This window comes from Spodoptera frugiperda, chromosome 23 (assembly GCF_023101765.2).
Source record: "Spodoptera frugiperda isolate SF20-4 chromosome 23, AGI-APGP_CSIRO_Sfru_2.0, whole genome shotgun sequence".
NCBI lineage: Eukaryota > Metazoa > Arthropoda > Insecta > Lepidoptera > Noctuidae > Spodoptera > Spodoptera frugiperda.
Window position 1 is genome coordinate 13,407,561 of NC_064234.1, and position 14,781 is coordinate 13,422,341.

General features: G+C 34.1%; 1 protein-coding gene across 10 annotated transcripts in view; it reads left to right on the top strand.

The window, feature by feature from the left end:
• Positions 1 to 14,781, top strand: part of LOC118267214 (uncharacterized) — a 383,867-nt gene that overhangs the window by 211,961 nt on the left and 157,125 nt on the right. The window contains exon 2 of one of the 10 annotated variants that reach the window (XM_050703325.1): positions 1,358 to 1,647. The exons of the other annotated variants lie outside the window; for them this stretch is intronic. Within the exon in view, the coding sequence (XP_050559282.1) occupies positions 1,594 to 1,647 (54 nt within the window). The 5' untranslated portion in view covers positions 1,358 to 1,593. The remainder of the gene's footprint in view (positions 1 to 1,357; positions 1,648 to 14,781) is intronic. 10 annotated transcript variants of the gene reach the window in all.

Consider the following 14,781-nt stretch of genomic DNA (forward strand, 5'->3'; position numbering starts at 1 on the left):
AGCAATATAACTTCGAAAGTTTTTTTAAGCAAACCATTAAATTTTCTTGTCACTTGTCTTGCCTTTCAATGGCAATTATTTTGGCTATTTGACACGAGTTAAGGGCTCTTAAGAATTATATTTAGGAACCCTTGTTATTGGTATAGAAAGGTTTGAAGCATTGTAATTGCATTAGAGCAGTACGGTACGGTAGTCCCATTAGGCAAACATTTAGGTATTTTCCTTGATTCTTCATTTACAAAATACACATTAAAAACTTTCAAAAATCAAAAGTAGACTGTTATAACTCGAAAATTCTGGTCTATATAATTAAACCTATAGATAATATTAAATCAGAAAAGTATGTAAGATCATACACAAATTAAGAAAGCAAGTAAAGTAATCTTTACATTAAACAAAATCTAAAGCGAGCTAAGTTTATCGATTACTAAAAGTAAATGCAGGTCGGTGCAGCATGACTCACTGGTTTTACTGCCTACCCCGCAACTTAACGAGGGGAAACGCGGCCTGTTTGGACATGTGCTCAGTATTGCTGATTATAATCGCTTTAGTGTTTATTTTTAATTAGTCATAACACTTCGTAACAGTATTGGTTAGACAAAAATTTTAAAACAAAAATTTCTAGAATTTACTATGGGGCTAGATACATATTTAACAGAGATAGGCAGTTATCTGATGTCAATACAAATTGAATGTCTATTTTAGATGAAATCACTAGCAAATCCACAATATTGTCTAGTATAGGTTAGGATCGAAACAAAAACATATTAATAAAAAAGATTAACATAGCAAAAAAGATATTAATTTCTTCTTTAAAACCAAATGTATGATTGAAATCTAGAAACCCATTCATGAACAGTTAAGCTGCAAAGTGAGAGTGTATACCTACTTTGAATGATTCTTGATCGCCCACTCTTATGCACACAAGGCACATCAAGCTGTGCAAACCAGTGTAAATTGACCGTCGAATGTATGGAAAGATCATACAAAGCCAGACCATGATAAACTGGATTTGTGTAGGTTGAAGTGTAGTCGTGTGTTTGCTTGAATGAAACGAGACCTGCCCTTTTTAGGACGATGTCGTAAGCAGTGATAAGGCATTGACACATCTTTACTCTGGTTAAACGTTGTGTAATACGTAGTTGACGATTCGTTCATGTTGATTTTTTGAGTAATTACGAGTATGATTGTATTTTACTTTTGATTTTTACGTACTTTTGAGTCTACAAGTTGTTGAGTAGGTTTTGGATTTTTGATAGGGAATTATGAGTTATTATTTCATTTTTTTTTTAGTTCGATTTTGACTTTTTTGAGTTCTAAAAGTATCTTATACTAAAATGGAAATTTTACCTTTCAGCTCTTCCGTGAATTGACTGTACCAAAGTGGCTTTTATTAACTTTTTACCAAAAAACTGTGTTCAAAATCAAAGACTATTGTGATAAGTGCTTGTCCAAGACGTTGTGTCCTAAACTGTGCCAAATAATTCGTTAAAATTATACAAGGAACTGAGAATTTAGACTCTAATGTGTACGAGAATAAGGTTGAAGTTTAATTAGAAGTTGTTGGGGGAGGACCGGCATTAATGGCTACGAATGGGCACCAATTTATCTAAATTGAACAAGACCAGAGTCTCCGGTGTCAATCATGTTAGTATATTTTGGCATTTTTTAATTACATTTTACGCTTTACGATCGTTTAGTATATTTTGGCATTTTTTAATTACATTTTACGCTTTACGATCGTTTATTTGTTTGCTTGTATTTTTGTTGCGATGTTTTATGATATTTAAAGATGGCGGCCTGTTTAAATTTGACTTTAACGATTGTGTGCATCTGAATATTTACGTGTTAAGTAGTTTTTAGAGGTATTATCCATAATTATATTGATTTTTTGACTACAAAATTTGTCCACGTGAACTTAAAGCCTTAAGGCACTGTCTAGCAGTCTAACAGTATTATAAATCAGTTAGAACTTTCCCAATTTGATACTCAATACATTTTTTATAAGATTATCAAATATATAACCACTCTCAATAATAATTAAATCAAACTCCGTCAATGCATTCTACAGGATGTTTTCACAAAATGTTTTTTACACGCGACAATTATGATCAAAACAGCTATATCCAATAATCCTGACCGAGGCATAAATCCACTTTATTGCACACATTTCCGCTTCGATGATACATGTACCATTAAAAAGAGAGTTATATGTGACGGCTTGGCTTGTAAATCAGTGTTATTTGTCGCGGAAATATTTTTTTCGCCTCCCAAGATGATGTATGTTGAAGTTAGTAGCGGTTTTTGGTGAGTGAGGAAATATACATACCTGTATATTTGGTATTTTTAATTACTCTGTTAATATTTTTGATTACATAATTAGTTTAATCTAGACATTGATTTATAAAATAAGTCTATATTTACGTTATACTTGTTTTAAAATATAATTTGCAAAACACGAGGTCTTTTTTGAGGGGGGAGATTATCCAATGGCTTCTTCCACCTTGGGTGAGGCAAGAGAGAGTGTGTCAGACTCTTACTGACTAAAAATCACTCCGTTCCTACTCCTGTTCGGAGCCTTAGTACAGCCGCTTGAGGTCTTGACCTAGGTTTGGCTAAGACAAAAAATAAAAATGACTGGTATTTGAAATTTCTAAATTGTGAAATTATCAGGATTTATTTGGTAACCGTGATTGTGTAAAACTCTATAACTTTCTGTCACAAACGGTAAAAATGTTTAATTTTCGGAGTTAATCAATAACGATTTTATGAAAGAAAAAATCCTTATATTGAACCCCTTATATTGAACAATACCAAGTTATTACATTATTTTTCTATTATCAGTACGTAGAATCGATACACATATACACACAAGGGCTTCCAATCTATCAATATGTTCAAACTATGTACAAAAACAATTTATTTCACAGACCTCTGCCCTATTGAACGAAATTGTAATAGCTATTGGCGAAGGCAGTTTTATCCATTTTATTTTGCTCGTTGCCATTACTGAAGGCTATAACTTATTTGTCTGGCAACATTATTATGTGCCACGCTAATCGTGTTGCCATACTTAATGGCAAAAATGGCGAAGATGCTTGGAGTATTAAAGTTATTTATTGTATGGATATGGGCGATGTTGTGTATGCTATGTCTGTGTCTAACGATTCTCATAAAGATTCGCGTAATTCTCGTTTTCTGTTTTCTTTATGTATTCGTAATTTGTTGTGATAGATGCTTTAGATCGTTTGCTTGGTATATAATTATGGTGTATATTGTTATTTACAAGAACTATTTATAGAATAGTAAAATTTGTTAACAGTTTTGTTTTGGTGTTCATTTTTCCTCGAAGGAACAAGTCCTGTTAATTAAGTGATGTCTAATTTTCGCTAAAATATTATTAACTCCATAGTAGGTTTTGACAATAACCAGTTAAAAAACAAAAACCGTAACAATGGCGGCCGTTGTTTTAATAAAATATTCTTTAGGCTCTTTTAAAATTCAAACAAAAAAATAATGGTGTAGTACCATTTCTACAGACAGATTATTTTCTTAAAGAAAACACCATCAATTATATTTTAATCACCATTTCAATTCCCTATAGCACTCTTCTAACAACATTACATCCTCGCACATAGTATACTATCAGAATCATTCATCATCGGCGCAGCAATTTGTGAAATTGGGCGCGTCATCAACATCTGATGTGATACATCATGATTCTGATCGTGTGACGTCACGCGTCAATCACGCGCGTGTCACTGATGATTTTGATAAGTAGATTATATCACGATTATGGATTATTCAAGATGAGAACGGTGTTTTTAAGATATTGAAATATTGAAGATGAGAACGGTGTTTTAGAAATATTAAAAATTGAATTCTCAATTGATTCTTGGTTCGAAAAAAGTGTTCTTATTCGAATTATGTATTTTTTATGGTCGTTTATTGTTTTATATCGATAAACGATTATATGCATCGCTGCCGCCTATGGACACCTGAAACACCAGAGACGTTGCTAAGTACGTTGCCACGTTGCCGGCCTTTGGGGCTTAGGAATCAAAGGGTTGTTGGGGAATTGGGGATTGAGGAAGGGAGTAATTGGGGGGTATATTTATTCATGTGATGTAAGATTCACCAGTTATTACTTGTAACAGTTAAAACTACAGACTACAAATTGGCGTAGCATTTGATTTCATCCGAATGAATCCTACAAGAAATGAAACATTGAGTGATAATTAAATTAATACCAAAAAACAGACAACACATTAATTCATATCACTCCTTTCTACAAATACTTAAATAAAAGCTACTCTCAGACTCCCATATCGTAGCCACCACCAACAAACAACATCTTACACAAGATAAACCCCATAAATAGATAAAACTAACTAAAACTAAAGAGATACAGTAGCAAAGCTTTATAAAACTTAGTTTACTACAAACAAACAAACATTTATTTATAAACTAGATAAAAAGTAAAAAGTATGGAGCCGACCAGCCGACCAATGGGATTGAGTCCTGACGACTTCCGTTACGTACGCGGCAAAATTCAATATCCGGTTGGGATATTCGATCAGTTTACATTGGTCCAGAATGCCCCAGTCTCCCCCTATTATGGTGGTTTTAAAAAATACCGGTTTGAGATGAGATTCGGGGGGTGTGGTTGTGGTCAATGTATTTAAAATGGGTTTAAATTGATATTTAAAGTTTAAGAATGAAACAGACAGAATTTTAATACAAGTTTCGTGAGACATACTAAATTAATTATTATGTTATCGGCTTAATTATCTGTTGCTGCTCATGAATATGAGCCCCTAGCATGGCTTGAAACTAGTCGAGTTCCTCGTCAGACAGGTATAGGTATAGGCAGTGAGTAAGGCAATAACTTTATTAACTATTGTTAATGAAGACAGAATTCTTGATTTTCTGTAAATCGATGAGGTATACGTATTGTTTTAGCTTCAAAAAATAAAACCTCAAAACTAATGACTAAAGTTGCGTTTACTATATCGCTACTATTAAACCAATACGGAAATTCTAAATACCACAAAAATACTCCAAAAAAGTTATCAGAATAACAAGTTCGTTACCATAGCAACCGTTCAACAAAACCTACATACATTAACAAAAGTTAAACCAAGTTAAACCCACTTGAGGAATGACGTCACTCCCTAACTGGGACAATTGAAATTCAATTGCTATTCTTGGCAGACTTAACTATACCTTATGTAATAGGTATTTAAGTGTACATTACAATTTATGATGATTTGACTTGAATGACGTAGTTAGTTCGGTTATCTACTGAATTATAGTAATAAAGTGAGGTTGAATTATTTGTTTGTTTTAATATATACAAGTAGCAGTCTGGTTTTCTTTTAAGAATTACAAAAACAAAATATTTTTCGAAATATTCTATGTACATATATAAAAATCAATTGCTGTGTTACTCTTGCTAAAACTCGAGTACGGCTGAACAGATTTGGCAAATTTTGTCAAAGTCCAGGGAAGTAGTCCAGGGTACGAAGTAAGCCCGGTCAGCTAGTAATAGATTATTTTGGTAACCTACGAGTGACACCTAAGTTAAGAGGTAGTTTAGGGGTGATTGATGAAAATGGCCTTCAGTTACTAGGAAATATCATCCTTTACACTGAAAGTAACTGAAATATTAAAAAATACTCAAGTAAGACAAGTTCAATTAAAAAAAAAGCACCAAAAACCTTTGAAGTCACATTTCTGTAACACAGCATAAAACTTTTCTATACAAACTTAAAAAACAGTACGTTGAATACCAAAACATGTGTTAAAATACCCAGTCAGCTGTAAGACTGAAAGTATTTCAGTAATTTATTTTCATTGTAACTCGATCTCATTGGCTGAGCGACCATTACACATTGCGTCCAGCTGTCTCATTAAACGCCTTTCTTACTTAAACTTTTCGGGAAGTTTTTTATTTGTAACTATTTTATAGTGTTTTGTTCCCGATTTGGTCAAAAAGGAGTGTTTAAGAGTGTTTAGAGCTGGAGCTATACTAGAGTTAGCGGGTTATCGTGGCTATGGCTTGTAGAGTAGGAGTAGGAACGGGGTGGTTTTTAGTCTGTAAGAATTTGACACTACCTCTCGCCTCACTCAATGCGGGAGAAGTCGTTGTATGATTTTCCCTACTCAAAAAAGAAAACAAGGGGGTGTTTAGGAATATCTCCTTGGTACTTGTTAAGAATTTTTGGTTTTATTTATACACAACTGATTATATATTTCACAGAGACGCAACATTGCATATTTATAATAGCGCAGATACATATTAGAACAAGCAAAGCATTAATGCACACATACCTATAGTATACAGAGCCATATCTTCATTAACTCGGACGCAACACGCAAATAACACGTATTGTAGTCAAACTGCCAACCCTACACATGCAAGTATCGTATGCCGCCTCTAATTGGTAATTGAAAACGGCGCTCGGCGAGATCAAAGCGTCGTGCGACCAATAAAATGTCAGGATGCATCAGTGACGTCACTCTTAGGATTAGGGCTGTCGCACGTGTCTTATTTCATTAGGAGTGCGAAGTAGGAGTCTATTGGATAGTTTCGTTATTGATTTTAACTTCTAACTAATTTAACTTGTTGCAAACTTGACTAGACTTTTGTTCAGTATGTTCTGATCTATTGTTTAGTATAGGTAATACCGTGCCTGACATTTAGATAGACAGAGAATGCAATCGCTGAATAAAATTTGGTCCAAATGTTCTTCAATGGATTGTAAACTTTCAATCGCAAGAGATAGAGTTGAAATATGAATGAGGCTTTTGAGTTCTGTCAATAAGTTAACTATAGAGGCTTGGTTAAGATTATTTAATTCGTGTATTCATGGAACGAATGAAAGATTCCACCAATAATGTGGTAGTTTCAGTAACATTTCAAGCCACAGTCCACCTCAAACAACTGAACAGTAAACACACCAACGGCCATGAAACCACGAATTAAATAATCTTAAGCCAGCCTCTATTATTGACAGAACCCAAAACCATCACTCAACTTTCAACCCTATCCCTTGCCTACCAAAGTTGAAAATCCATTGTGATATCTCAGTTTGTAGACCAGTGGTTCCCGAGCCATGCATCATGTATAAATCGAATGAATTGCATTTGTACAAACAGAAAGGGTGGACGCTTTTAGTTCGCCATTGCAAATATTGATTTATTTCGTTAGATTTATGTGCGCAAGCGACTACGACTGAATAATACGACGCGGTCAGATTTTATGCGTAAACGTACAATAGTGCGTTCGTAATTTATGTTTTTGTATTTATTTTGTTTTGTGCCAAGTTCAGGAATTGAACTCCTCGCATATACAGTTCTGTTTTGTTTGTAACATACTATAATTATATAGGTCTAACTTTCAACTTATCTAAATTTCATCCCTACGCATCTCTTTGTCAAGGAAAGTACTGCAAGTAAAAGTTGCAGATATGAGTAAGTGCATAAATAAACACTAGCTGCCGTATTCAGAAACATTTAATGAATTACTTGAAAACAAAATATTGCTTAAGATTAGCTTAAGTAACCATTAAATGACTCTAAGTACGACGGCTCGACTTTTCAACACAACATTTCAAGCCAGCAAGTTTGTCCCTTCATATAAACTGACAGTCCACTTACCAGTGACTCCTAAGACCCATGAAAACCCCATAACATCTTCATACAATCAAAAGTGACAAAGCGTTCACCCTAAGCCATAACGCTCCAATAATATTCGTCCAAAAAATCGCTGTCTCTGAAAAAAATCCAATAGATTTAACGCCATTTCTATGTCCGGTAAGGTGCAGTTTTTTATTTAATTCTGCAAATCCACCCTTGTTTTTGTGGGGTTCCATTATTTTGGTCCAAGTGTAATAGGCGAGCGATTTATGCAAAATATTCAACATTAAAAATTGCCCTTTATCAACTCAAAATGTGTATTATACCTTTTTTTATGGGGGAACCTTCAAAAGGTGCCTAGGCTCTTTTTGGGAAAAACTGGAGTAAAAATCCCACATTTTTACCTCACTCCAATTTTTACCTTTCCAAACTTCCCCGGTGGCCACCATCTGCACCTAAAGGAGGCACCGGATCCTATGTGTATTGTACCTATATTTGTTACATGACATGATTTATGGGTTTCTAAGTTCATATTACGTTAATATTCTATTTCGAGACATATTGTATAATGTTTAGAACGGCCATGACCACGATTTGATGCGTGGGTAGTCAATTTATTATTTGTTTGCATGCTTACCGTTTAGTATTTAAGTCTGTGTCTTGATTAATGTTTGGGTATAATATTTATTGTAACTACTATAGTCTATCAAATGAGTATTGTACGAAAACTTAAAACTGAGGCAGGTTTTGATGTGAAATGTATGAAAAATCTAAGTTAAAATAAAACAGGCAAGTTAGGCTTAATGACAAGAATCGAGAGAGGTCTCAATTAGAAAGCAAAAAAACAACCTCCTACTAGACCTTGACGAAGAAAGAAAATATTCTTAATGATTTAGTTACTAACAAGGCTTATTTGGTTAATAAATTCAACACAAACTAATCCGCTCGCCTTTTTTAACTTGCACCGTTATCCTCACTTGAGGGTACTAGAAATCAATACTCGACAACTGTCGGTTTGAGGCGTTTAGTTGAGAATTATTCAATTAAATCCCCAGAGAACTAATTTGTTTTGATCCCCCAGAGTATTTGTCAAAGTTTCAAAATGTAATGGACACAATATTTGGGACGGAAGGTGGGCAGAGAGGCAGGATTATTGTTCGTAAGTTTGGACACAGTTCGACAGGTTTCATGTGCCTGTCAGGTATTGTTGGAATTTGTATGCGTGTTATTGTGTTGTGTTGGGGCAAACTATGTATAAAGTGTTGGTTATGGATTGGTAGATTTGAACATTGAACAAGGCTGGGGTAGAACGAGACAAGGAGAAAGGAATTGATGAAATATATTGCAATACAGTTGCTACACATATACATAAACCTACACCTTTTATACTGCGAGATCACAATATGCAGATTGCCTACCAAACGTAGACTGTGGTGTAACTCTGTTAGGCTTTTAGAGGAGGTACCTTCATAGTTCAGCATTGGACTGTCACGGACAGTTGATGTTGATTGATGACTGTATCATCAGTAAATATCAACTGTCCGTGCAGATTCTTAGTAGTGTTAAGAAAATCGAGCTTATGACCAAAACCTGTAATGGATTTAGAATAGGTATTGCAAGATATAGTGTTTTTTGAGGGAGGAAAATCATCCAATGATTTCTCCAGCCTTCGATGAGTGCCAAACTCTTACTAACTAACACCTCGGTAATTTACTTGGCAGTCCGCAGCTCCGGATCATGTAGATATAATAATATAAGGTTATATCCTTTTCTTTTCATAAAACAAATAAATTGGCTAATGAAAACTGTCTCCAATACAAAATAGCCTTTTTATATTATATCTAATATGTATCGAAATATTGAATATGTATGTCACATACAGAATTAGGGCGGTATCCCGCAGGATTGGCCATTGTATCGAAGTGAGGGCTTATGTTCGGTTTTAATATTCAAAATAGTTGGTTCGTTTAGTGCGCCCTGATTACGTACTACGTATCATCATACAATATTCATGGAACAAACCACAGATATTTAAATGTGAGGCTAGCTTTGGTAGATTGGTTTTGGATATCATTTATACGATTGTTTATTATTTTTGAAATGTTACTTTTTAACATTCTTACCAATAGATATTATAATTAACCAGTTTCTGTCAGCGGCTTTCCCCGCGTTCCCGTGGAATAGTGAGATAGAAAAGTATTCTATCACCCAAGTCATCTCATACCCTGCCTGTGTACCAAATTTCATCAAAATCCGTTCAGTAGTTTCAGCGTGATTGACGGATAAACATCCAAACAAATAAACTTTACATTTATAATATTAGTGTTAAGTTTGTTTGTTTTATTCACATCAAAACGGAAAACGGAGCGATGTTATGGCATGATTTTTGTATCACGAGATAGTTAGGAGGTCTCTAATCAAGCCCTTTCTGTTTGACCTTTCTTGAACATCAATTTTATAGCTAAAGTTAATATCTATCTAAGATCAAAAGCTCATTTAAACCTACTCTCGAGCTTTTCAACAATAAACGAAAAAATTTGTCTGAAAAATTCACCTGTAACCTTCCACTCTTTGCTTTAAACGTCTTCATAGCTAGAAGTCTTTTTTTTGTCTTAAACGACGTTCTACCTAGAGTAAGCAAAAAACGTTGCCCTTTAAGAAAGGTAGTCAAGCGTTGTACGACTTGTAAGCAAAACGCAAAATAAAGGAATACTGAAACTAGTTGATTTTACTGCTGTTTTATATTGAAGTTTTCTCTCTAGCGTATTTAATTACATTTTTATTGGAAGCTAAGTTAGTTTTTAATTGGATATTTTTTGCGTCAGAAAATATTGTTGTGTTAGTAATATAGATTCTAATAAAAACTGCACAGTTGGCGCAGTGGTCTGGTAATCGGCTGCTGTGTGAAGTGATAATGGTATTTTCAGTAAAATAACCATTATAGCTTAGTGTTAGGAAGTATGGCGTTTTACACCCGTGTCTCGGAAAGCACATAAAACCGTTAGTTGACCTCTCTCCGGTCGTGTCAATCTGCCGTCCCATAGAGTTCAGCGAATGAGGGACCAGAGAGTGCACCTGTGTTTGCGCACACACTTGTGCACTTTAAATAATATCTTCTGCGTAGTGGGCTAGTCTAGTAAGATAAAGGCCACCGTGATCCAAATCATCAAGAGTTTTGAAAGTCCAAATTAGCACTGAAGTCTACTATTAACCTAAAAAACGAAATAAACTAAGAAACCTCTCTCGTTGACAATCAAAAACAGACTTTACGACGAAAATGATTGAATACACAATCCCACCTTTTCACAAAAGCTATACATTTGATATTTCACATTAATGTATTACAATAAAATGTACCATTCATCTTGCAGTCGACACATAGATATATTGTTGACAGTTTTATGTTTGTCCACTATGTAAATCGCTGGCCACCCCTGTGATGGTGCGGCGTGAAGATTTATATCGATTTAGTTCGGTCCACCGTAAGCAACGGACGGTGTTGTTTAGGAACGCTTTGATTTTCTCTTTGAAATGTGTTGTTTTGATTTTTCTCTTGTTATGGTGCTACGTTCCTGAAGGTTAGCTGTCAGCTTCTTTCAATTGGTGCTTGTCGTTGGGCAGGTGGAAAAGTAGTTCAACAGTGGTATTTTGTTTTTGATTTTCAGCATTGTTATTTTTTAATACTTCATGCTATAATGAAGTAGCTGGGCTACCGGCTGCCGCGCTACGTGTATCGTGCTCGATTCCCACTCGGAGCAACGTTTTGTGTGATCCACAAATTGTTGTTTCAGGTCTGGGTATCATGTGCATGTAAAATTATATGTTTGTAAACAAAACTACGGCACAGGAAAAAATCGACATAACACAAACAACTAACTAAACATCCAACATCACACCTACAGTAAAACAAAAAAAAAAACAAACGAAATCACTCAACGGAACATTTTACAAAACAGCTGTCCTTGTCCACTTTCAGTTGAAAAGAAAAGGACAAAAAATGTCTAAAAAATCGTCAATTAGTATCCAAAATGGATATTGTGCGAAGCTTGTAGCTCTCGTTAAAAATGTCCGCCGGAGCGAGAGAGTCACGGGTCGGAGTCTTGTTGTTTAAGCCACTCTCAAACTTTGGATTATGTAGCGTTCGCAAAATAAAATTATTCTAAACGTTTATTCAACATAAAATACAAATTCATACAAAAATACATGTACAACGTGTAACTAAAAGGGGGTATACATATCAATTGCACGGTTTCTAGATAACATAACAAACGATACGGGAAGGGTTTTTAAACTCATGTTTTCATGGCACCTAGTTATGAATTTTTCAAATCACGCCGCCGTGTGATTCAAAATTAGGTAGACAAGTACTAGGCAATCAGATTGACAGAAGAAATGATTCGTAATATTAGCGAGTGATCCCTGTAGTGTTGTGACACGTTTTATTATTTGAAATCAAGAACTATGCGATACCAAGTATTTGGTACAATCTTTTTTAAACATATTTTAAGCTGAAACTTTGTGTAGAGGTTCTATTCAACCTGTATTCATCAGGGCTTCTTGATGTATATAGGTATTTTGTTACACGTTGTATAAGCGGACCTAAAACTAAAAATCTATTGTATTGTTAGTGTAGCATGGATTTCACTAAAGTCACGCCTGATTCTTTTCTATAATTATGTTTATTTGTGTGTTTGTTTGCTTGTTTCTTTGTTTTGTGTCTAAACTGCTTGAGTGTTTTTGATGAAACTTTGTCAGGATATAGATGGGATTTTTAAAAGACCTAAGGAGATGAAAATAAGTTTGGTTTGTTGCGATCTGTCTAAATCACTGAACAGATGTTGATTAGATTTCATGCTGAGATAGATAGCATCCTAAGAAATTGAGGATACGACTACACCTAGATTTTTAGTATTAGTACTTAGCAAGCTTATAACGATAATTTCAAGCAAATGGCGTTGTATAGACTATGAGTAAGTCAAAGTAAACCAATCGATCTTACGAACTAGTTCACAAAGGAGTTTATTTCTGGACCTTACTTACATTACTTATGCAACCGCGATCGATTGCTGGCCTATTAAGTGTCTATTCAAGTGGAAACGTCGATTGTAAGTATGTGATATATCCCAGGCTATGTAGGTAAGTTTCAGTTAGATACATTTTCACTTTATGTGATAACGATAACCATTAACATTATCACATAACAGCGCAATTTTTGTGTTAATTAAGGTACATTAAATAAGAACTTTAGGTAACTTAGGAATAGGTCATTTGACAGTTACTTAAGTATTAAAATATAAAATTACTATTTAGCTCCGTGGACGTAGAACAACTTCTACGTCCTGTTCCGTATCAACACACAAGCCACAACATTTAACCCCTAATACGATCAAATATTTACTTATCTTAAATACCCTCTTTTGCATTTTGAAACACTTATAATTTCACAATTATCACTACATAGTATAAAACAAAGTCACTTTTCGCTGTCTGTGCCTATGTATACTTAAGTGTTTAAAAATACGCAACGGATTTTGATGCAATTTTTTCAATACACAGTAAAAAGTAATAAAAATAGTGTTTCTAAACAAATTAAATACATAATTTGATCCATCGTAAAATTTTGTGGGTGGCAAGAGATCTTGCCACCCACAACAACAAACCAAACATGTCATTAATTTCACAAACAAAAATCTTTTTGCAGTCGCTACTCCCAAGGGATTATAGCCCTATGGACTAGCTAAGGATTCTTAGTAAATAGTGCTGCCCTCTAGCGGGCCCCTCGTAAAACCAATGGCATTCAAGTCCAGAGGATTTTCGAAGGGCATGCCTTCTGAATGAGTAAATGCTTCTGCAGAAGAATTATTTATCCTTCTTTGCTGTCATAATGGAAAGATTAAGGTTATTTTTGGATAGTAAAATTGGCTGTATTTTCTTTTGGGAAAAGGTGGTTAATTTTTTGCGGTTTTTTTAGGTTCTCTGTAAACAGAGTTTTACTTTTGTTAAGTGGAAGTTTTGCTATAAGTATTGCTATTTGTTTTTGAATAGTTAACAATGTTTTAATTCTATTTTGTGGTGCCACTACATTACCGAAAGTTGGCCATCAGCTTCTTAAATTGATCTTTCTCATAAGCCAGGCGAAAAAGTTCTTCGATAGTGTTGATACCGGTCAAGAATGTTTTATTGTTATGATAATATAATCATAGTTTTAAACGATTTACTTATTTTTACACACAGGTATTTCCACAACGAATGAAATGGAAAAAACAAAACTACATAACAGCAAAATGAATTCATTCATTAGCTCAGAAAAACAATGAACAATTTCCAAGCATACATATATTTCTTCAGTAAAATCCGTCTAATTAAAAACGGTAATTCTCGATACTGAAAAACTATGTAAGCTGTGGCTAAGGCTTCGAATTCTTGCATAATTTTTATGTAAACATGGTCTGATAACGCAGGCAATCCTGCATAATCGTAAAATAGAGTATTTATATGCATTAGTAGTTGGAACTATCCAGAATTGTGAATGGACACGCATAGAAAAGAAAAAAATACGTAGATTCTTTGGTTGTTTTGTTTTAGAATGCATAGTTCGATTTTTTGTAGTGGGTATAGTAATATTTTATACTTTAGAGTTTGTAGAATCTTTGCTGTTTTAGTGAAAATTTATTAATTTACAATATACAGAGTTTGATTCATGTTTACGTAACTATAAAATCTTTAGGGTATTCAAAATCCTTGTTTAACTATGTATAAAGGGTGCAAACGGAACGTACCCGAAAAAACGTTTTTTTTTTTGTTTTTATGCCTTAAACAGTAGATTACAACTATTATTACATAAAATAAAAATTGAATTCCTTATTTTTTTTTAAATAATACTCGTTTCTTAATAAATACTTTAATTGAAAACATGAGGTACAGTATATAATTCTTTTCTTATTTCATTTTGCTAATGGTGCTGAAATGAATGACCCAGTAAACTGAACTCCTTGAAAAAGCCCTTCAGGTTTGGTTGAGTCCTTTATAACTCGATTTCTACTGTTTAACCTAAGTTAAATCGTAACCAAAGTTTGATTGTTCAATATGATTCAATAAGCCTGTGTAATTGTGTATAGTTTTCATTATATTCCGTCTGCC